General features: G+C 42.4%; 1 protein-coding gene across 7 annotated transcripts in view; it reads left to right on the forward strand.

The window, feature by feature from the left end:
- The window catches only part of LRP5 (LDL receptor related protein 5), a 266,220-nt gene that overhangs the window by 96,633 nt on the left and 148,184 nt on the right, over positions 1-21,403 (forward strand). For 5 of the 7 annotated variants that reach the window (XR_006177230.2, XR_010600468.1, XM_024109654.3 and 2 more), the window contains exons 3-4: positions 3,859-4,056; positions 18,436-18,632. Coding sequence is in view for 5 of the 7 variants with exons in the window: in XM_024109654.3 (XP_023965422.1) it covers positions 3,859-4,056; positions 18,436-18,632 (395 nt within the window). In the remaining 2 variants the exon portion in view is untranslated. The remainder of the gene's footprint in view (positions 1-3,858; positions 4,057-18,435; positions 18,633-21,403) is intronic. The other 2 variants (XM_065591997.1, XM_065591999.1) reach the window with 1 other exon arrangement.

Raw genomic sequence — 21,403 nt, forward strand, 5'->3', positions numbered from 1 at the left:
CAGCGAAAGTGTTCTTAAAATGAACAGTGTGCTGAGTCATTATCCGAGGCTGCTAGAACATGAAATATATGGCAGAATGTGGGTAAAACAGAGCAGGAGACATGCATTTCTGCCCCAAGGAGTTCAGTCACAAATTTAATTAACACATTATTTTTTCAACGAGCGTCATCAGCATGGAAGCATGTCCTCTGGAATGACGGCTGAAGCATGAAGGGGCCTACAAATGGTTAGCATATCTGGCACGTAAATACCTTGCAATGCTGGCTACAAAAGTGCCGTGCGAGCGCCTGTTCTCATTTTCTGGTGACATTGTAAATAAGAAGAGGGCAGCATTATCTCCCATAAATGTAAGCAAACTTGTTTGTCTTAGTGATTGGCTGAACAAGAAGTAAGACTGAGTGGACTTGGTAGGCTCTAAAATTTTATATTGTTTTGTTTTTGAGTGCAGTTATGTAACAAAACAATCTACATTTGTAAGTTGCATTTTCATGATAAAGAGATTGCGCTACAGTACTTGTATGAGGTGAACTGGAAAATACTATTTCTTTATCATTTTTACAGTGAAAATATTTGTAATAAAAATAATATAAAGTGAGCAGTGTACACTTTGTATTTTGTATTGTAATAGAAATCAATATATTTGAAAATGTAGAAAAACATCAAAAAATATTTAAATAAATGGTATTCTATTAAATTTCAATTGGTATTCTCTTGTTTAACAGTGCAGTTAAAACTGCGATTAATGATTAATTTTTTTGAGTTAACTGCGATTAATTGACAACCCTAATTTTTACTCTTTATCTTTTGGGAATTTTGAAACTTACTTCCTCCCCCCCCCCTTGCATTTGAGCCTTTCTTCATGACCTGTTTCAGCTGCAAATACAATTGATTATTTCTGACCAGGAGACTAACACAGAAAGACATGAGTCGTGAATGTGTGCACCTGGGAGAACAAAACCAAGCAAAGGCCAGTCTGTCTGTCTGCGCTAACCCTCCCCCCCCAGTGATCTTTTCTCTTTGTTCTAAGATAAATGCTGCTCAACAGTTATTGAATTACTTTTAAGTCCTCTGGACAGGATTGTGAATAGTAAACTTGTTTAAACATCAATGAAATGGTAAGAAAATGGGACCTGCTTGAAAACGTGGTTTTCTGTGTTGCCTCCTAAGACAAAGGTTTCTATGGCTTCACTTTATTATCTTGAATCTTTGAAAATGTGACACTTAATAGATAATTTTTTATTACTTATTTGAACAGATGGCATTTGCTACAAATCATAAATAGATTGTTGCTCCAATGACTGTGCTGCTTTTGAAACCAACATTGTGTTTCAAAGTATATCTATCCTGTTGTAACTTCAAATTATACCCAGCATATTAAGTTCATGCTCTAATTTATTTCCAATTTGGCACACTTTATGATTTCTATTTAAATGCCTTGGGGACACTTCACCAAAGGTGCTTTATAAAGCAAATTTATACCCCATATTTCTTTCTCCAGTAGTTTGTTGTGTCTCCTGTGATACAGAAGCTAGCTTCAATGGTTTTTTGTTTTGTTTTATTACATTGAATATTATATATAATATTTTATCAAACATCGTTATAATTTTCTATACCTATAGTTGGAAAATGGTTCAACTCCCTGATACTGCATTAGATTAGATGTTTATTTAACTAGTTGTAAACTGTTGTTCGGTATTTAGAGGCCATACCCAAAATATAGGGGCCAGTTATGCTAGGTGTTTTAAATACACCGACTGTGAGACAGTCCTTCCCCTGAGGAGCTTGCAGTCTGAATAAACAAGAAAGACAAGGGGTAGGAGAGAAGGAGGGAGTATGATTAGTCCCATTTTGCAGATGGGGAACTGAGATTAAAGCCCTGTCTACATGAGAGTTCTACCAGTTATACTGGTTTAACCCTCTTTTCCCCGTTGTGGACACCTTTATTCCAGTCTATAGAATGGCATTTTTGTGTTAGCTTGAATCCCTTCCTGAAGTGATACAAGATTCTTTTTTTTTTTAAAGCTCTCTTACACCAGAATGTGTGGCCACCCCTGCGGGTGAGGGAAGGCGTGGCTGGTACTATCAGTATAATTCTGTATCAGAGGGGTAGCCGTATTAGTCTGTATCCACAAAAACAACGAGGAGTCTGGTGGCCCTTAAAGACTAACAGATTTATTTGGGCATAAGCTTTCATGGGTAAAAATCCCACTTCTCCATGCATCTGAAGAAGTGGGGTTTTTACCCACGAAAGCTTATGCCCAAATAAATCTGTTAGTCTTTAAGGTGCCACCAGACTCCTTGTTGTTTTTGAGTATAACTCTGATGATTTAAGGTCACATGTTAGCGCGTACAGAAAGAACTTTCCTGTGTGGACAAGGCCCTAGTGATTTGTCTGTGGTCACAGTGGAAGCGTGGCTGACTCAGGAATCAAATTTGTGTATCATGAGTCCCAGTCCAACCCTATCCTTGGGGATATGTGCTTGGCCTCCTCTTCCCACTCTCAGCTTCATATCTTCTTTCAAGCAGCTCCTTATGCCCGGAATACTTTCCCTATATTCATCCACTCTGCGCACACATTCTCTCTTACTTCAGATCCCTCTTTATGTTCTCTACCTTTCTTGTGGTCATATATGCTGTTTTCCTGTGGTTTCTATTATTTATGTTGTAAGTTTTTCAAGGGGATGCAATGCGTGTTCCCTGTTTGCAAATGGCTTTATAAAGGTTTTATAATAGTGGTGTAAAGAATTACAACCTCAGCGGGCATCATCCACTGAAGGGTGAAACGATCACACGGAACTGAACAGGGTTGGGATTCCACTCAGTATAGGGCAGAGCTGACCTGCTACATGAGGACCGAGACAACATAAACTGGTATATTCTATAGCAGTAGCCATTATCCTTAGATGGTTCTTCCCATTTTTCAGTTTCACCCATTCTTCTCTCACTTGCCCCTCAATCTCACTCTCCACTTGAACTGAGGGAAGGGAAATGTTTCTTGCTTCTCATTTATTCTTTCAGAGTTATGCGCATAGAATTAAAAGTTAGATATAAATACAAGGTGGACTAGGAGGGCTTTCACCTGGTGATGTCTGTATTCCAGATTCTGTGCTGTTGAGGTGGACCTTGCTGATGCTGGTAACATAGAGCAAGGGTTTGCTTTCTTTCTTTAATACTGCTTTAGGTGATAGCAAAATCATCAGCTGCTAACTGAGGAAAACCAGAATCTTGAACTCAAGCCTGGGTATGAGAAAGAAAAAAACAATACAAAACACAACAACCCCTGACTGTTGTAAACCAAAATTTTAAAATGAGATGTCGCTAGTATACAAAAACATTCAGTTTTTTATTTGTTTAAAGGAACACTGCTGTTTACCTTCATTCTTTCCTTGTGGTCTACAGACTTACAAAAATTTGAGCGCAATTACTATGATTGTATGAGCTAATTGGCCAGTTGGATGTGTAATTGGTCGCTTGCATGTATCAATGTGATTAGTACATGAAGTTGTAGTAGTTGAACCTGCGAATGAGGCACACAGTTGTACATGCTTTTGAAGTTCCGGCTCTACTCTAAGATTGAGAGATGAATGGTAAGCTCTCATACAATGTGGTAAGTTTATGAAATACATTGTTAGATTGCAGGAACTTGTTGGAACCACTGGAATTTTGGTTTAAGTTTGTGTGTGTGTGTGTGTGTGTGTAGTAAAAGCTTTGAGGTATGTGAGTAATTATGCCACTGTACAGTAATATAAATAAAAATAATACTTCAAACTTCAGAAAAAGATGTGATTGATACTTTCAATGAGTGAGCATTTTAACTTCTTAACACACGCATTTTTGTTGTTGTTTTTTTTTTTTTAGGTACATGTATTGGACGGACTGGGGAGAAACACCCAGAATAGAACGGGCAGGAATGGATAGCAGCACTCGAAAAATAATTGTTAATTCAGACATTTATTGGCCTAATGGACTCACGATAGATCTTGATGAGCAGAAGCTGTACTGGGCTGATGCAAAGCTGAGTTTCATTCATAGAGCAAATCTGGATGGTTCCTTTAGGTATGTTTCCCATTGGTCTGTATCCGTGTGAGAGAAGGGTGTGTGCATTTGCGTGTATGCATGCACGTTTGCTTTTTCATAACTAGCATTGATTTTATGCTAGTGCTTTTTTCAGTAGTCATTTATAACTATGTATATCTACCCTATCAATCTTGCTAACCTTATCATTAGCATGCCTATGAACATATATGGATTCCTGGCATTCATAAGACTGGTTCTATTTTTGTTAAAGAATAATTAGAATATTTGCATCAGCATTCTACAGTAGGCCACTTACAATCTTCCCCCACAGAATGATTTTTCTGCTCTAGGCACATTTATATATTTTAAAATGATTAAAGATGCCTATCCAAGGCTCTAGGTGCCCTACCACATCATTAATGATATAGTAAAGTTCCAGCAGCATGAAAGTAATTATTTTAACAGGAACTCAGCCAGCTAGCCACCTACAGAAATCCTTCCCACCCCTTCAGCATTATTGGGAGCATCCCTCAGCCTTCTCCAAACACCCTGTTGAACAAGTGTCTTTTGCAGCATGCCCAGTCATCAAGTTTGTGCTATTTTGGACCAAGTGTTGGGAGCAGGTTCCAGAATCTGAGCCCTCGTAAAGAACGCCCTGCCAGTCACCTTACCTGTTTTATTACAAAGGGGATCATACTAGAGCATCCCTACTGATCACAGCTCTGGCTGTCTGCCATGGGGAGTGAGGTAATCCCTCAGGGAGGCTGGTCCCGGGCTTGTTAGGGCTTTATAGATCGTAACCAACACCTTAAAATCCATCCAGAGACCAAATGCCGATCCCAGTCCACTAGTGTCATAGGCTTCCAGCAAGATGCCCAACTCAATAAGCAACCCACTGCATTCTGCACCAGTTTCAGTCTCCCAATGGCTTTAAGGTGTAGCCACATGTACATATGCCAGATTAAAAAAAGGCCATCTGGTGTGATTTGAGATAACACACCACCTTAATTTAAAAGTACCTTATCCAGTTATTTAGGCCTCAAACTTTGGTATCCAAGAAGTGCTTTATTAAGCAGTCAGATATCCTTCTGGTGAGCAGAGCATGACAGAAGTAAATCTTCCTGTGAACTTAATTTGTTTGGCCTTTTTAATTTTTAAATTATTTAATATTACTACAATAGAGGGAGATTTATTTTTAAAGGCAAAAAGGGCAGTAAGGCACCTGATGCCCCTTTGTACCTTAGAAAATCTTTCCCATGGATCCTAAATGCTAACACCACATAATGCACTATCTGCATATATACAAAGCTATGTGTGCGCACCTCATACTGAATCATAAACAGGTGCACAGCTTTTGTTTAAAATGAAGGACCATACGCATTCAGAATTCCATTGTCCAGCTTGAATCTTCTCTCTGTCCTGAAACCCCACTTGCGATGCTGAGATTGTGGCCATCACTCTAAAGGAAAGTATCCTGTAGATGTAAACTGTTTAATGCAGTGGTTCTCAACCTATTTTCTATTGTGGGCCGCATATGCAGCTCTCTGTGTTATGTGGGCCACATCCACACACTATACATATATATGTACACACACGCTATCTGTATGACCCTGAGGATGTCACATGGGCCGCAGCTGTGTGTTGATTGGGCCACGGGTTGAGAACTACAGGTCTCATGTTAAAACATAGCGGAACAGAGCCTCAAGTTGGCAACAACTGCTATCCCAGTGGGAGAAAAAATGTGAGGACAAAATAGAAATTATAGATACATCTGTATAATATACATGATTCATGTGTTTCAGATAACCAAAAATTGCCTCTTACGAAGCCAATTATCTAACCTGTTAAAAATTCAGATGGATTTTGTATTATGCACCTCTTTCTATACCAGTATAATATAAAATAAAATAAAATCTTTCATGTGAACTGTATTCCAGAGTGCTTTGGAGAAAGGTATACTGTGTCTCAGTTTTCCTGTCTGTGAAATAGGGATAGTGATACTGAGATTCCTTGTTAAAACGCTTGGAGATTTACTGATGCAAAGGGCTTTAAAAGAGCTGTGTGATATTATTAATTTTAATAATATTCACAAAGTTAGTAACACAGAGGGAGCCACAGAGGTAGTGACGAGGGAGGGAAACTTTTCAGATGTGGGATAATATCTCAGACTTGTAGCTGATTCAAAGTTTTTTTGGGGGGGGTGCTATCTCACGATGAACTGACATTTCTACACAATTTAATGTATCTGAAATGTTTTCGTTTTTTTAAAAAGAGGGTATTTTGGTTATTTATCAATTTTAAATATGATCCTGTGGTTCCTTTGTGCACACAACGCCCATTGACTTCACTCCAAATTATTTCATCTGTAAGGATGTTCAGACAATAGTCAGTAAGTAGTGTTTAATTCGCTTATATTATGGAGGAGAAAGGCAGCGAGTTTCCTGAATGCTCAAATCCAAGCAGGGTCTTCCATTTCAAAGGAACTCTGTCCAAATTGTCTTGTGACAGCTTAGCACATGGTTTCTTTTTCAGTTATATTGTACCATAAATCAGATGGCATTTTAATACAGATATTGAATTAATGTGTCCCCGTTCTGGATGTGAAATCAGTGTAGCTCAGCAATACACTTGTATTGCACACTTTAGTAGCTGGTCTTGGAGAGCATGAATATGCACCAGGTGTCAGGATAGCCCAATGTAGCACACATTGCTAGAAAATCCTTGAGTCCATGCAGCTGAATAAAGGCACTAGTCCACTGTATAGTAAAGCTAGTGTCAGAATTTCAGTCAGCTATAAATAATTTATATTACTGCCATTTGTATGATAAGTTCTCTTTCCTAGAATGTTAGGCCTGTGGTATTTTTTTTTTAATCAAAAAAGGTGAGTGTTGATCTTGATCTTTATAGTGCATCTTCATGAGATTTTTGTTCAGGTTTTTTCCCGCTGATACATTTATTTAGAAAATCAAAAAATGAAGTAAACTCTTTGGCATCTGGTGACAAGTTAGATGTATATTGCAGTTCAAACTTGAATATAATTATAGAATAGACATTGAAATAGCATTGGGCTGCTTTATTCCTGAATATGCTTTATTTTTAACAAAACAAAATAAATTTCACCTGAAATTTGTCAAGAAATAAATCCTTCAGTTCTACAAATCCCTTCCCTCCCCCAAAGGCCCTATCACTTCAAAATTCAAGTAAACCAGTAATTTGCATTCTGTGTAGTGGATTTAAAATTACTGGAGTGATTTGTCTGTATGTTAGCAGGCTTCAGTTTGAAAGTAAGTCATCCGGAACTCTCAGTTGTTCAAGGCACATAATCCAGGGGGAGGTGATCCTGTTGTGGATGGAAATAATAAAAAGTAAAGACAGTGCATAGTTAGATACAAATGCTCCAGACCTAGAAAGTTACACAAGTTCAGATATCATCCTTATTAGAAAAGGCATTACAGCAAAGGGTGGAAAGTGAAGGTAAGAATACCAAAGATTAGGTTTTTCTTTATTCTTTTAGTGATTTATTACTATGAGAAATCACTTGTTGATTGTTTACAGAGTCAGATTTTCAAAGCAGCCTTAACTCTACCTCCAAAACTGCACATAAAAGTTTTGCATACAAAGACCATTGCATATGCATGTGTAAATACTTACCTAATGTATGTGCATAATATGAGCTTTGCATATACCAGGGGTCGGCAACCTTTCAGAAGTGGTGTGCCGAGTCTTCATTTATTCACTCTTATTTAAGGTTTCGTGTGCCAGTAATTCATTTTAACGTTTTTAGAAGGTCTCTTTCTATAAGTCTATAATATATAACTAAACTATTGTTGTATGTAAAGTAAATAAGGTTTTTGAAATGTTTAAGAAGCTTCATTTAAAATTAAATTAAAATGCAGAGCCCCCCGGACCAGTGGCCAGGACCCGGGCAGTGTGAATGCCACTGAAAATCAGCTCACGTGCTGCCTTCGGCACGCATGCCATAGGTTGCCTACCCCTGGCATATACAAATAGGTGTATGTAAAAATTTGTATGTAATTTTTCAAGACAATTATGAAAATTTAGCTTATGTTTATGAAACTAAAACAGGATTGTCTTCCATCAGTGTTAACCTCTCTTCTCTCCCCTACTTCCTGCACACAAATGGTGCAAATGAAGGTCTGACTACTAGCGGTCGTCTACATCACAAACTTATATTGGTATAACTGTCATTCAGGGGTGTGGAAAATCCACACCCCTGAGGGATGTAGTTATACTGATTTAACCCTGGTGTAGACAGCGCTAGGTCAACGGGAGGGCTTCTCCCATCGACATAGCTACCGCTGCTCAGGGGGGTGGAGTGCCTACGTCCATGGGAGAAGCTCTCCTGTTGGCATAGGTAGCGTCTTCACTAAACGCTACAGCAGAGCAGCTGCAGTGCTGTAAGTGTAGATAAGCCATTCATTACAAGAAATATTTTCTTCTGTTTTTCCCTTCCTTGGGGAATGTCTCACTTCTGTGAACTTTCAAAGTACTAGCTTGAAGATTCTGAATGTCTATATTAGCCAATGTTACTTTGATCTGGAACGTTTTTGCAGTTTGAATAGAGTGATTTTTTTCACAACACTAGAAACAAGCAATTAGGACTTGTTTTTTTTAACAAGCTGGAAATTTGTCATACTTGCTTTCCACTTACTATAAAAATGTTCCTACACTAAAAACTGCTGAGCTTTGAATTGCACCAAGTTGTTACTGTGTGCATAAACTTTGGGATCTCTTGAATACAAAAGATGTGTTGTAAAATAACATTTTGTGGTTTGCAGTTGTGCTCATCGCAAATCAGTGGCATACCTCCAAAAAAAAAAAAAAGTGTTTAATTAAAATAGGATTAATCTGTTGTGATGATTGGGGATATAATATTTATCCAGAGGTTGAGGAATGTGAGATCAATCCAAAGAGGGACATGTAACATGAGGGAAAGCACTGCAGAATGATGAATAGGGCTCAGATCCTGCAATGAACTACATGCAGTTGATTGCTTGACTCAGAGCAATAGCCCTGTGAAAGTGAATGGGACTCCCCACACGAGCAGGGGGTTTCCCTGCAGAGCGTGTGTTACAGGATCAGAACTTAAGGTATGTCTACACTACGAAATTAGGTCGATTTAATAGAAGTCGATTTTTTAGAAATTACAGTCGATTGTGTGTGTCCCCACTAAGCGCATTAAGTCGGCGGTGTGCGTCCACAGTACCGAGGCTAGCGTCGACTTTCGGAACGTTGCACTGTGGTAGCTATCCCACAGTTCCCGCAGTCTTCGCCGCCCATTGGAATTCTGGGTTGAGCTCCCAATGCCTGATGGGGCAAAAGCATTGTCGTGGGTGGTTCTGGGTACATATCGTCAGGCTTCCCTCCCTCCCTCTCTCCCTCCGTGAAAGCAATGGCAAAAAATCGTTTCTCGCCTTTTTTCCTGGGTTACCCATGCAGACGACATACAACAGCAAGCATGGAACCCGCTCCGCTCACTGTCACCATATGTCTCCTAGGTGCTGCTGGCAGATGCAGTACTGCAGTGCTACACAGCAGCATCCCCTTGCCTTGCCTTGTGGATGGCAGATGGTACAATATGACTGCTAGCCATCGTCGTCGTCCCGTGGGTGCTCCTGGCTGACCTCGGTTAGATTGGTTAGGGGCACCTGGGCAGACATGAGTGCTCCTGGCCAGTCTCAGTGATGTCGGTCGGGGGCGCCTGGACAAAAATGGGAATGACTCCAGGTCATTCTCTTCTTTAAGTTTCATCTAATGGAGATTCAGTCCTGCCTGGAATATCATGCCAGCTGGAGGCTTCTGCCTCAGGCTGCTCTCCCAGTCAGCAGCACCGTGCGGTCGCACCTACCCCAGCCTACCTCTTGCTCCCATGGCTCATGAAGCCTGGACAGTAGTAAGGAGCAGTTCAACTATAGGCTGAGCAAGTGCATAATGGTGGTAGAATGTGCCTTTGGACGTTTAAAAGCTCGCTGGCGCAGTTTACTGACTCGGTTAGACCTCAGCAAAACCAATATTCCCATCGTTATTACTGCTTGCTGTGTGCTCCACAATATCTGTGAGAGTAAGGGGGAGACGTTTATGGTGGGGTGGGAGGTTGAGGCAAATCGCCTGGCCACTGATTACACGCAACCAGACACCAGGGCGGTTAGAAGAGCACAGCAGGGCGTGCTGTGCATCAGAGAAGCTTTGAAAACCAGTTTCATGACTGGCCAGGCTACGGTGTGAAAGTTCTGTTTGTTTGTCCTTGATGAAAACCCTCCCCTTTGGTACACTCTACTACCCTGTAAGCCAACCGCCCACCCCTTCCCCCCTTTGATCTCCGATTACAGAGGCAATAAAGTCATTGTTTCAAATTCAGGCATTCTTTATTAATTCGTCACACAAATTGGGGGATAACTGCCAAGGTAGCCCGGGAGGGGAGAGGGAGGAGGGAAGCACAGGGGTTAGGTAGTTGTAGGAGCACCCCCTAGAATAGCATGCAGCTCATCATAGAAGCGGCATATCTCGGGCTCTGACCCGGAGCAGCCATTTGCCTCTCTGTTTTTTTGGTAGACTTCACGCGGCACTGCTGCGGGTCCCTGTTATAACCTCTGTCCTTCATGCCCTTGGAGATTTTTTCAACTATTCCGGCATTTCGCCTTTTGGAACGGAGTTTGGATAGCACTGATTCGTCTCCCCATACAGCGATCAGATGCGGTACCTCCCGTTCGGTCCATGCTAGAGCTCTTTTGCAATTCAGGGACTCCATGGTCACATGTGCTGATGAGCTCTGCATGGTCACCTGTGCTGATCAGCTCGCTACGCTGGCCAAACAGGAAATTAAATTCAAAAGTTCACGGGGCTTTTCCTGTCTACCTGGCCAGTGCATCTGAGTTGAGAGTGCTGTCCAGAGCGGTCACAATGGAACACTCTGGGATAGCTCCCGGAGGCCAATACCGTCAAATTGCGTCCACACTACCCCAAATTCGACCCAGCAGGGTCAATTTCAGCGCTAATCCCCTTGTCAGGGAGGAGTACAGAAATCGATTTTAAGAGCCCTTTAAGTCGACAAAAATGGCTTCGTCGTGTGGATGGGTGCAGGGTTAAATCAATCTAATGGTGCTAAATTCGACCTAAACTCGTAGAGTAGACCAGGGCTAAGTTTGTAAGTTAGAGCTGGCCTGACACGCCAAGTTTAGAAGCAGCTCCAAACTTCTCAGTTGTGTGGTTTTCAGTCCATCCTTCTCCTCTTCTGGTACCCTTGCGCCTCTCAAGCTCCTGATTGGAGATTTTCCATTAGCAGTCTCTGTTCAGCCTGTGTGTGTGCTCTATAAAATCTTGTGCCGAACACTGAGAGTATATAGAGCTGCTCGGGCAAATCACCTCCGTTCCTTCTCTACAGCCTTGGCCTGAGAAGGAGCTGTAGTGTGTCTGCCTTGTGCATGCCATGCCATGTTCTACAGTTGTTTTTAGTTAGTTTGGTGTTTCTAGTTAGTGTTAGTTTTTGTTAGTGCAGAATAAGTTAGTTTTTTCAAGGGAATTTATCTGGCCTGTCTGGGCATGCCTGGCTCACCAGCTTTCAAATACTGCCTCTCTTGTTGGGAGGCTATCCCAGTGAGCGACGGCCACTCTAAAGGGTATCCATTGCTTGGGAGAGTCCCATATTGCCCAAAAGGGTAACTTTTGTGTAGCTCTCAAATCTGGAGCATGGAAGAATTGGGAAACTAAATTTGAGGCTTCTGATGAGGGAGTGCTCTCTTCAACCTGCTTCCGAGTCAGGTCAGGAGACCTCCCCCAGTGTACGTTAGTCTCCGGACAGCTCCAGTGCCCCTTTGGCTTGGTCTCCCCCAAGAGGGAGAAGACTTCGGAGGACTCAGGGAAAGCTCCAAAGAGGAGGAGCTCCGTCTCCCACCACAAGTAGCTAGCTCCCAAAAAGTCCGTATCTCCTGCCACATCTCCGGTGTTGGAGGCCTTGACCTCTCAATTCAGTACTGTGGAGGCAAAGGACCCTTCTTCCGCTAGTGGTGGGGCTGGGAGATCCTGGAGCACGTCGGGGAAGCAAGGCTCCAGCAGGCCCCTGCTACCATCTATGAAGGATAGGGAGGCCCAGATATACATTCTTCTAGATTGGCACCATCTACATTAGACTTTCCATCGGTGCCTTCTCACTCAGCATTGTCCGTACTGGCACAATCAAAGCATCAAGACACCTTTGGCCACTGTGCCTACAGATCAACAGTGCTATCAACCTCAATTGCTGCATCGCTACTGACCCACTTGGTACCACAAGAATTTTGCTACTCCAGAGACCAGTCAGTTTTAGACAAGCTGGAGTCCCCAGTGCTTCTGGGTATTGAATGACTCTTGGTGCCAAGATCCAGCCACTGGATTGCCATTGCTCCCCGGTACCGCAAGATTCTCCACCTTTTTCTACTGGGGCCTCCCCATTGGAGGACATTGAGGAGGATGAAGGAGACATTCAGTCAGTCTCCTCTTTATCAGTATGGGGTTACTCTTCACATTAGCATAAGAAACCAAATTTTGACAAGGATCCTTGTCTGTGAGAGGAGCGGTGGGATCCTGGCTGCCACTCCCTCTCCCGCATAGCCCCCCCAGTGGCTATACTGGGATCCTTGGGCAGCGTATCGGCAGCCATTTGTCAAACCTGCAGCTCCATTATGCCAAGAGGCTAGAGTTACACAGTCTCTTCTACCAAACCCCCAACATAAGAAGACCTTTGAATAGCGGGGGATGAGGGTGGATAAGGAAGCCACTCCTCAAATTTCTATTTCATCCTCGTCTCTGGACCGAGGCAGTCATGCCTCCACCACCATCGATGACCGACAATTTTCACCAATTCCAGGAGCTTGTGAAGAGCATGGCTGACACTCCTGGATACCCCTTGATGAGATTAAAGACTCCCAACACAAGCTTCTGGACATTCTGCAGTCAGCACTACCCATCTGGCTCGAGCTACCCATTAATGAAGCTCTCCTAGATGCTGCAAAGACTGTATGGCAAACTCCTGTCACTGTCCTGCCAACTTGCAAGCAGGTGGATAAAAAAAAATTATGTTTCTCTCAGGGACTCAGAATTTTTGTCCCCCCCGACCAGTCTCATACCCTGGTAGTGGATGCTGTAAATGAGAGGGGTAAACAGCATTACTCTAGGTCTTCCCCTTATGATAAGGATAAGAAGAGGCTATATCTTTTTGGACAAAAACCTTACTCATCCATAACTCTCCAATTTCAGATCTTAAACCATCAGGTAATCATGGCCGAATATGACTTCACGAATTACAGTAAGTTTGCAGCCCTTCCACAAGAGCATAGAAAACACTTTCAGGCTGTCATCATGGAGAGTCAGTTATTAGCCAGAATATTGTGGACACCACCGTCAGACTCATCTCCAGTGCCGTTGTTATGTGCAGGGTGTCATGGTTCCCACGAGAGGCTCAGAATATTGTGAGGATCTTCTGTTATGTGGTGGTTGGAAGCTCTTCTCTGGGACTGCGGATGAGTCTCTCCACACATTGAAGGAGTTCCAGGCCATCTGGAGGTCTCTGGCTATATACACCCCCATGAACAAGAGGAGATTTAGCAGATCTCAAACTGCCCATAGATTGCACCCTGCCCATTTCTCTGGATTTGACGAAACCACTGAACCCTCTAGAAAGAGAGACAGATTCCAGAGGAAGAGAGCTCCTCACCCTCCTTCTGCGAGTACCCAGTCATCATTGAAACAATAATTTTGACGGGTTTGTCAAGGGTTCAGTTCCTCCCTCACCTCTAGTTTGCAAGCTGCCATCATTCACCCATATTCCGTCTTTTGGAGACCACCTTTCCCATTTCAAACAGTTTTGGTGGCATATTACAATGGACAAGTGGGTCCTGGGAGCTTATAACATTGGGCTGTACCACCCACTTTACTTCAGGGCCCCCTCTCATGAGGCTATACTGAGTCAAGAAGTGAACTCTTTCTCTCCTCACAGGGGGAAAGGGTTTTACTCAAAGTGTTTTCTTATGCTAAAGAAGGATGGAGAATGGAGACCGATCTTAGATCTGAGAAGACGGAACAAGTTCGTAAACTCTCAAAAAGCGACAGAGTCCTGTGGCACCTTATAGACTAACAGACGTATTGGAGCATAAGCTTTCGTGGGTGAATACCCACTTCTATAAGGTGCCACAGGACTCTTTGTCGCTTTTTACTGCTCCAGACTAACATGGCTACCCTCTGATAGTAAACTCTCAAGTTCATGATGGTGACTTTGGCTGCTATAATTCCTTCTCTAGAGGCAGGAGATGGGTGTCCTGTAAGTAGAGAGCCGAAAACCAATTTCCATACAGCGATACATCCTGCACACAGGAAATATCTACATGGGCCAGGATCATTTTCAATATGAAGTATTTCTCTTCCATCTCTTTTTAGCTCCAGGGTGTTCTCAAAGGTTATAGTGGTAGTATCTGCTTATCTTCGTCAAGATGTGAGTTTAGTCTTCCCATATCCCGATGACTGGCTACTTAAGGGCTGTTCTTACGAAGCAGTACAGGCTTCCTCTCAGATGGCCTTTCTCTCCTCCAAGGATTGGCTGTCCAGCGAAACATAAAAAAGAAATCCACCTTAGCTCCTGTACAAAGAATACAATTCATAGGAGGGTACTTGGATTCTTTGGCAATCAGGGCCTTCCTTCCCACAGACAGATTCATAACTTGAGCAGATCAGGTCACGGTTCCCCTCCAGGTGAAGAACTTTCTAGACTGCTAGAAAAATCAACTCAGTGTCTGCACAGGTGTCTCTTCCATCCACCCAGCTCAAGCAGTAACTGTGATAATGGGCTGTTGGGTAGGGGAACACACTTCCATATCCTCACAACGGTCACCTCAGGAAGCCAGTCTATAGGTCAACCTGTTGGAACTCAAGGTGGTCAGGAATTCTACCTTCAGTTCTCCCTCCCCCTCCCTCCCCACAATCAAGGGCAAATCAATCACGGACAAATCAATGATGGACAATGTGGCTTGCATGTTCTATATCAACAAACAAGGAGGAGCAAGAGCCCCCTCTCTGTGTGCCAAAGCTATAAAGTTATGGAACTGTTATGTTAGCCCATCAGATTCAGAACTCAGCTGCTTTCCTTCCTGGAAGCTGGAATGTCATAGCTGATCTGCTCAGCCGGGGAGTTTCTCCCAGGACTACGAATGGGAGTTGGACTCGGATTCTTCATGGGATATTCCAAAGGTGGGGACTTCCACCGGTGGTTCTATTTGCCACATTCAGCAACCAGAAGTGCCCACTATTCTGCCCAAGAGTCAGCCTAGGTCACTACTCTTTGGGGGATGTGTTTCTCCTTCCCTGGACTTAAGGGCCTTTTCCACGCATTCCATCCACCACTTCTAATACTAAGAGTGATAAAAAAAGGTCAGACAGGACAAGGTCAGGGTTATTCTGACAGTACCAGTCTGGTCGAGACAGGCTTGGTATCCTCACCTGCTTCATGTGTGTGTCCAACCAGCATTCAAGCTTCTGACCATCCCTCATCTCCTGTCTCAGGATGCAGGTTACATGCTTCACCTCATCCTTAGGGATCCCCCACCTCCAAGCATGGCTCTTAGATGGTTCACAGGATTAGAATCCACATGCTCGACAGGAGTACAACAGGTATTACTAAACAGTGGAAGGGAATCTACTCGAATTACTTCCCTTCAGAAATGGAAAAGGTTCAACTACTGGTGTCACTGTCGTGTGCCTGTATCCTCTTCACTCCCAATCATCTTGAATTACCTGCTGGATGTGAAAAAATCAGGGTTATCAATTAGCTCTATTAAGGTTCATTTGGCTGTAATATCAGCATTTCATCCCCCATTAGAAGAGTTTTCCATATTTGCTCATATTTGGTTAAGGATCCTACTCTTTCTTGGGATCTCAACCTGGTACTTAGATACCTCAAGGGACCGCCGTTTGAACCTTTGTCATCTTGCTTCACTTATCTATGAAGACGGCCTTTCTAGTAGCTATCACATTGGCCACCAGGGTTGGGGAGACTGGGGCTTAGAGGGGAGACACCCCCTCTCCTCCCATTTATGGTATTTTTCAAGGACAAGGTCTCTTTATGGCCACACCCTAAATTCTTACCCAAAGGGCTGTTGGATTTTCATCTTAACTAGGCCATTCTTGTACCAGATTTTTTCCTTAAACCACATTAGTCTCAATGGGAGACCTCTTTTCATACTTTACATGTGAGATGGGCATTGGCCTTTTATCTAGATAGGACCAAGCAATTTTGGAAATCACCTAGACTGTTTGTCTCAATCTCAGAAAGATCCAAGGAGTCAGCGATCTCTACACAGAGACTTTGGAGGTGGATCTCTGGGTATATCGTTACTTGCTACGATGCAGCCAGTGTTCTGCCTCCCCCAAAAGATGATAGCACACACACTCTACCAAATCAAAGGCAACTTCCAGAGCTTTACTCAAGAACATCCCCGAGTCTGAGATATGCAGAGCTGCTCCATGGGCCTCAGTGCATGCTTTTTCTAAACACTGTGCCTCGGTCCACGCCATCAGATCTGATGTGGTGCTTGGTTCTGCTATATTGTTTTCAGTCTTGGACTTGCTTCCAAAGCTCTCTCCTCCCTGTGAGGATGCTGCTCGGGAGCCACTTGAAATGGAGCAGTCATAGGGATGCTACTAGAAGAAGAAGAAGAAGAAGAAGGTTACCCACCTTGTACAGTAACTGTGGTTCCTTGAGATGTGTGTTGCTATGGGAGCTTCACTACCCTCTCTCCTTCCCCTCTGCTTTGGACTGTTCTTTGTTGGACATTCAGATAGAGAAGGAACTGAGGGCAGTTCACCTGTGCAGCTCTGTATACCCTGGGTGTATGGCACAAAGTTATGTAGAGCGCATGCACAGACCAAATGGACACTGCTAACAGAAAATCTCTGATCAAGGGCCCAACAGGCGCATGTGCACCTGAAATGGAGCACCCACAGCGGGACACATCTCGAAGAACCACAGTTACTGCACAAGCTGTATAACCTCTTCTTACTGTAGGCCTAAGAACTTTAATGCCAAGTAAATGGGGGATATCAGAAGTCCAGTATAAAGAAGGCCTCTCACTAGCACGCATGTGCGTATAAAATATTTAATTAGAAATATAAGAATTAAAAGTCCACAAAGCTATTGATCAAGAAAAACCACAGTTGATAGAGGAAAAAAGTGTATAGAACTCTGAGAAAGTAATGGCTAACCAGCATTTCCAGCATTAAAAGGTTCGCTCCCACGGATGTAATTCTGTTTGAGAGGAGATCAGGAAATTACTGACGCTCCAGTGGGTGAGAGGTTTTGAGAAATACCAGTAATGATTCTTCCTCCTAATCCTGAGATGAGGTGGGTCTTCATGTCGCGAAGACACTTGCTCTTATTAGCACCCCAAAATGTCATACCAGATGCCATCAATGATGACCCATGATTTTGTGAGATTCAGCACAGATGTTCTTACTCTGATATCCAAAAATTTCTCTTGAGAAGTATAATCTGTTGATGATCTAAAGAAACTGTTCTTGATGGGAAGTGATGGTGTGGGATAATTTAAAAAGAGAACATCTGGGCACTTGCCTCAGTCATTTCTTTGATGTAATGAAGAGTGGGGCCTTGATAAAGAGGCAAAAGAAGAACTGGAAGTTGATGGTATAGACCTGGGCAGTGATTCCAGATGTGGCATGAGGACAAAAATAATAATTAGCATTTTAATAATGACGAGTGTTCTGCAGTCTCCATTTCTTCTAAGACTCTACTGTCGGACATTTGTTCAGCTATGTTAGAGAACCTTGATGTTGCCTTGCAGGGGGTCAGTTTGTTACTGAATCAGAGCTCTTGTTGCTATGAAACACAATATATTTTTGTTTCTTGATTGCCTAAATATTCCCAAATTTACTGCTATGAAGCAGTCATAGTCTAACTTTCCATTTACAAATCCTGCATACATTTTTATTGCATACATTTGTAAGGTGCCCTCTGTTATGGTGTCCTGGAATATTTTACATGGCATAAACTGGCCATAAACTGGGTCATTATATTTATATATATGTATATATACACTTAAAGAGAGTCAAGTTTGTATTCTGTCAAATTTGTGCTTAACTTACATTCTGGTATCACAGTTTTGGAAAAATTTGGAAACATTTTTCTGGATTCTACCATAGTGACCATGTGTAAAATGAGGTGGATAACTTTTTTGGATTTGAGTTGGAAGCAATGAACAGATGGCAGATTAACAGTGGAGGCTGTTGTAAAGCATAAGGGTTAATATATAAAATTAAAAATGTGACTTTTAAAAAGCCCAGATACCTACATGTCTGGTGATTTACAGAATCGATGTTATTAATGTTTCATGTTCTCTCTCTCCTATTTCACAACCCTAGGCAAAAGGTTGTGGAAGGGAGTCTCACTCACCCATTTGCGCTGACACTGTCTGGAGAGACGTTGTATTGGACAGACTGGCAGACTCGCTCCATTCATGCCTGTGACAAAAGGACCGGAGAGAAAAAGAGAGAAATACTGAATGCACTTTACTCACCGATGGACATCCAAGTATTGAGTCCAGAGCGGCAGCCATACTGTATGTTTCAGGTTTTTCTGTAATTTCTCTAACACACTGTATATTATTATTGGTTTTGGTGGAGAAAAATGTTACTAATAAAAATGTTAGTGTGAATTAGGTCTGATAGCTTCAAAGGGTCCAAAATAAATTAGATGCTAAACTTTCCAGGAAATGTAATGGGGGATAGGGTACTTAGCTCCTTTAGTTGTCTTCAAAAATCCCAGCTTGAATTATGTTACATTTTGGTAACATAAACCAAGGTCCAGCAGAACAATTAAGCAACTGTGTAATTTTAAATTCGTGAGTTCCATTGAGGTCAGTGGGGACTACTCATGAGCTTAGTTACTTATGTTAATTGCTCTTCTAGATCTGGGACATACAGACCTAGTCATGTAAATCTAAGGACTTCACAGGCATATCACCTGTGGGGATATATAGTGTGGGTGTCGGATTGGCAGCAAAGCAGCTAGTAAACATTCTGGAGCCAGACCTTCAGTCCTATGTAGGTAAAAATCCCATTGACTTCACCATCAGGTTCATCATTCTTGTTATAAATTAAGAATCTGAGGAGGATCCCTTTGTGTGAGGCCACACCAGTTTCTGATGCCTAAGCTTAGCCATGGTGGAACAGCTTGACTATTTGGAAGTCATTTGTAACTTGTGGACTGAATGTGGGATTGGAGGCTAGGCATTCCCTGAGTTCTAATCCTCTGCCGCTGTCTTGCTAGGTGGCTCTGGATAGACATTTCCTTGTTATCCCCATCTAGAAAATGAAGGTGAAACTTATTTTAACCTACCATAGAGGGATGTTGGGAGGATAACTTGGTTAAATAGGAGCTGCAAAGCAAAACCTTTTTGTTTTTGCACTTCGCTCCTTCATGATGTTTAAATTCAGCCTCATAAACTCATTTGCTTGCTTTAAATTTCCTTAAAATGTGACGCCTGCTGCAGTGGTTTCTAAGAGAATTTGGCTGGCAAGTGAGAGTAGGGCCAAACCAGGATTAAGTCTGGTCAGAATGTGTTCTTAAAACTTTTTTTCCTCCATTGACACTGGCTGACCAAAGAGTATGTCTATACTCGGGTTTTTTGCCCAACATTTCCCACAGTCATTACTGAATGCTAGTGTAGACAAGGCTCCAGGCAAGCAACAATGTATTTAAACACCATGTCCGCTCATCCTGCTTGTATCAAGTCTCTATGACACATTGCTTAAATGTTACATTGGAAAAATCCCTAGTGTAGATGAGGCTTGTTAGAAACTTTTATCCAAACAAAGGTAAGGCTCTGGGGTAAGACCAGTAAGCTCATTTTACCCTGTGACCTTTGTTAGGATTTTAACCTCTGGTATCTGGAGATTAATGGCAGGGAATGTTAGCTCTGTCCATCTTATTTTAAAAATAAGTAATTTAATAAAAAAAAAGCAATAAGAGGAATTTAACACGTAGAGGTTTGTTTGTTTTTACAGGGGGGATTTGATTCTAGGTTTTTTTTTTTTACAGGGGGGATTTGATTGCCAATGTGTGACCACAATTTCATGAGTTAACATCACCACTTTAGTGCTCCAGAATGGGCATAAGGGAAAGATCTGTGCTGCTGTATGTAGCAAACATTGGGGCCCATATTCTTACCTTTATACTGTATGCGTGGAGTTCCCATTAATATCATCAGTGGGAGTTCTGTGCAGAGGATGGAGAAGGGAATATGTCCCATTGTATGTGTTAAGTATCAGAGGGGTAGCAGCGTTAGTCTGGATCTGTAAAAAGCAACAAAGAGTCCTGTGGCACCTTAGAGACTAACAGACATATTGGAGCATAAGCTTTCGTGGATGAATACCCACTTCGTCAGACGCATGTGGTGGAAATTTATGCTTATGCTCCAATACGTCTGTTAGTCTCTAAGGTGCCACAGGACTCTTTATTGTATGTGTTGTTTCGCAGAGCTGTTAGCCTGTGTTCTTCCTGCGTTGTCCTGGGAGTAGTAGTTTGGGGAGCCTGTTGCGAAGCACATAGGGCACAGATTGAATCAGATCAGAAGGGAAATATGCATGTAATTTAGCCCGGGGGATAAGTATCATGTGTCTTCACCAGAAACTCTGCCTTCTGGGTTTACTCTTAAATTTAACCAAACTGAAAGGTTTGTTCCCTGAATGTAATGCTGTGTTTTTTAAGGTAGTTTTAGGAAGGCAGTAAACAGGCTTGAAGTAAATCAAAGGAATTTGGGATCTGCTTAGTTGAGAAACAGGTGTAAGATTTCAGTGGCGGTTGTGAGGTATGTGTAGTACCACTGCACAGAGCTCCAGATGGGGGTGGGGTGGGGGGGGCTGTGTGTGTGTGTGTGTGTGTGTTGAATTCTTGTCATTTCTCTGAGCTGAGAAAACGTCCCACCCTTGGGTCACAGTATTTCTGGACCAGTAGCAAGGAAAACGTGGTGCATAGGAAATAGCATCTGCTGGAAATAGCTCAGATGCCATTGACTTCACTGGGATCAGGTTCAGATTCCTCCTCCTCTTCTTTTGCATGGCTCTCAATGGAAGTAACTAACAAACCAAATCACCCCAGCTCTTTTATTAACAGCTTCAAAAAACCTCACAGAACTTGATGATGGATTGAGCTGTGCATAGCTGCAAATTATATATCTGCGCTCGCATGCGCACACATGCACATACACTATAGAGTGTGTGTGTGATGTGGGTGATTTCTGGGTAGTCCTGGGCAGCTTGCAATCATTCAAACATGGCAACATTCTCTAGAATTATTTAAATAGGGGGTTTGTATCTCTTATGGTATTAT

The sequence above is a fragment of the Chrysemys picta genome, chromosome 4 (assembly GCF_011386835.1).
Source record: "Chrysemys picta bellii isolate R12L10 chromosome 4, ASM1138683v2, whole genome shotgun sequence".
Lineage (NCBI taxonomy): Eukaryota > Metazoa > Chordata > Testudines > Emydidae > Chrysemys > Chrysemys picta.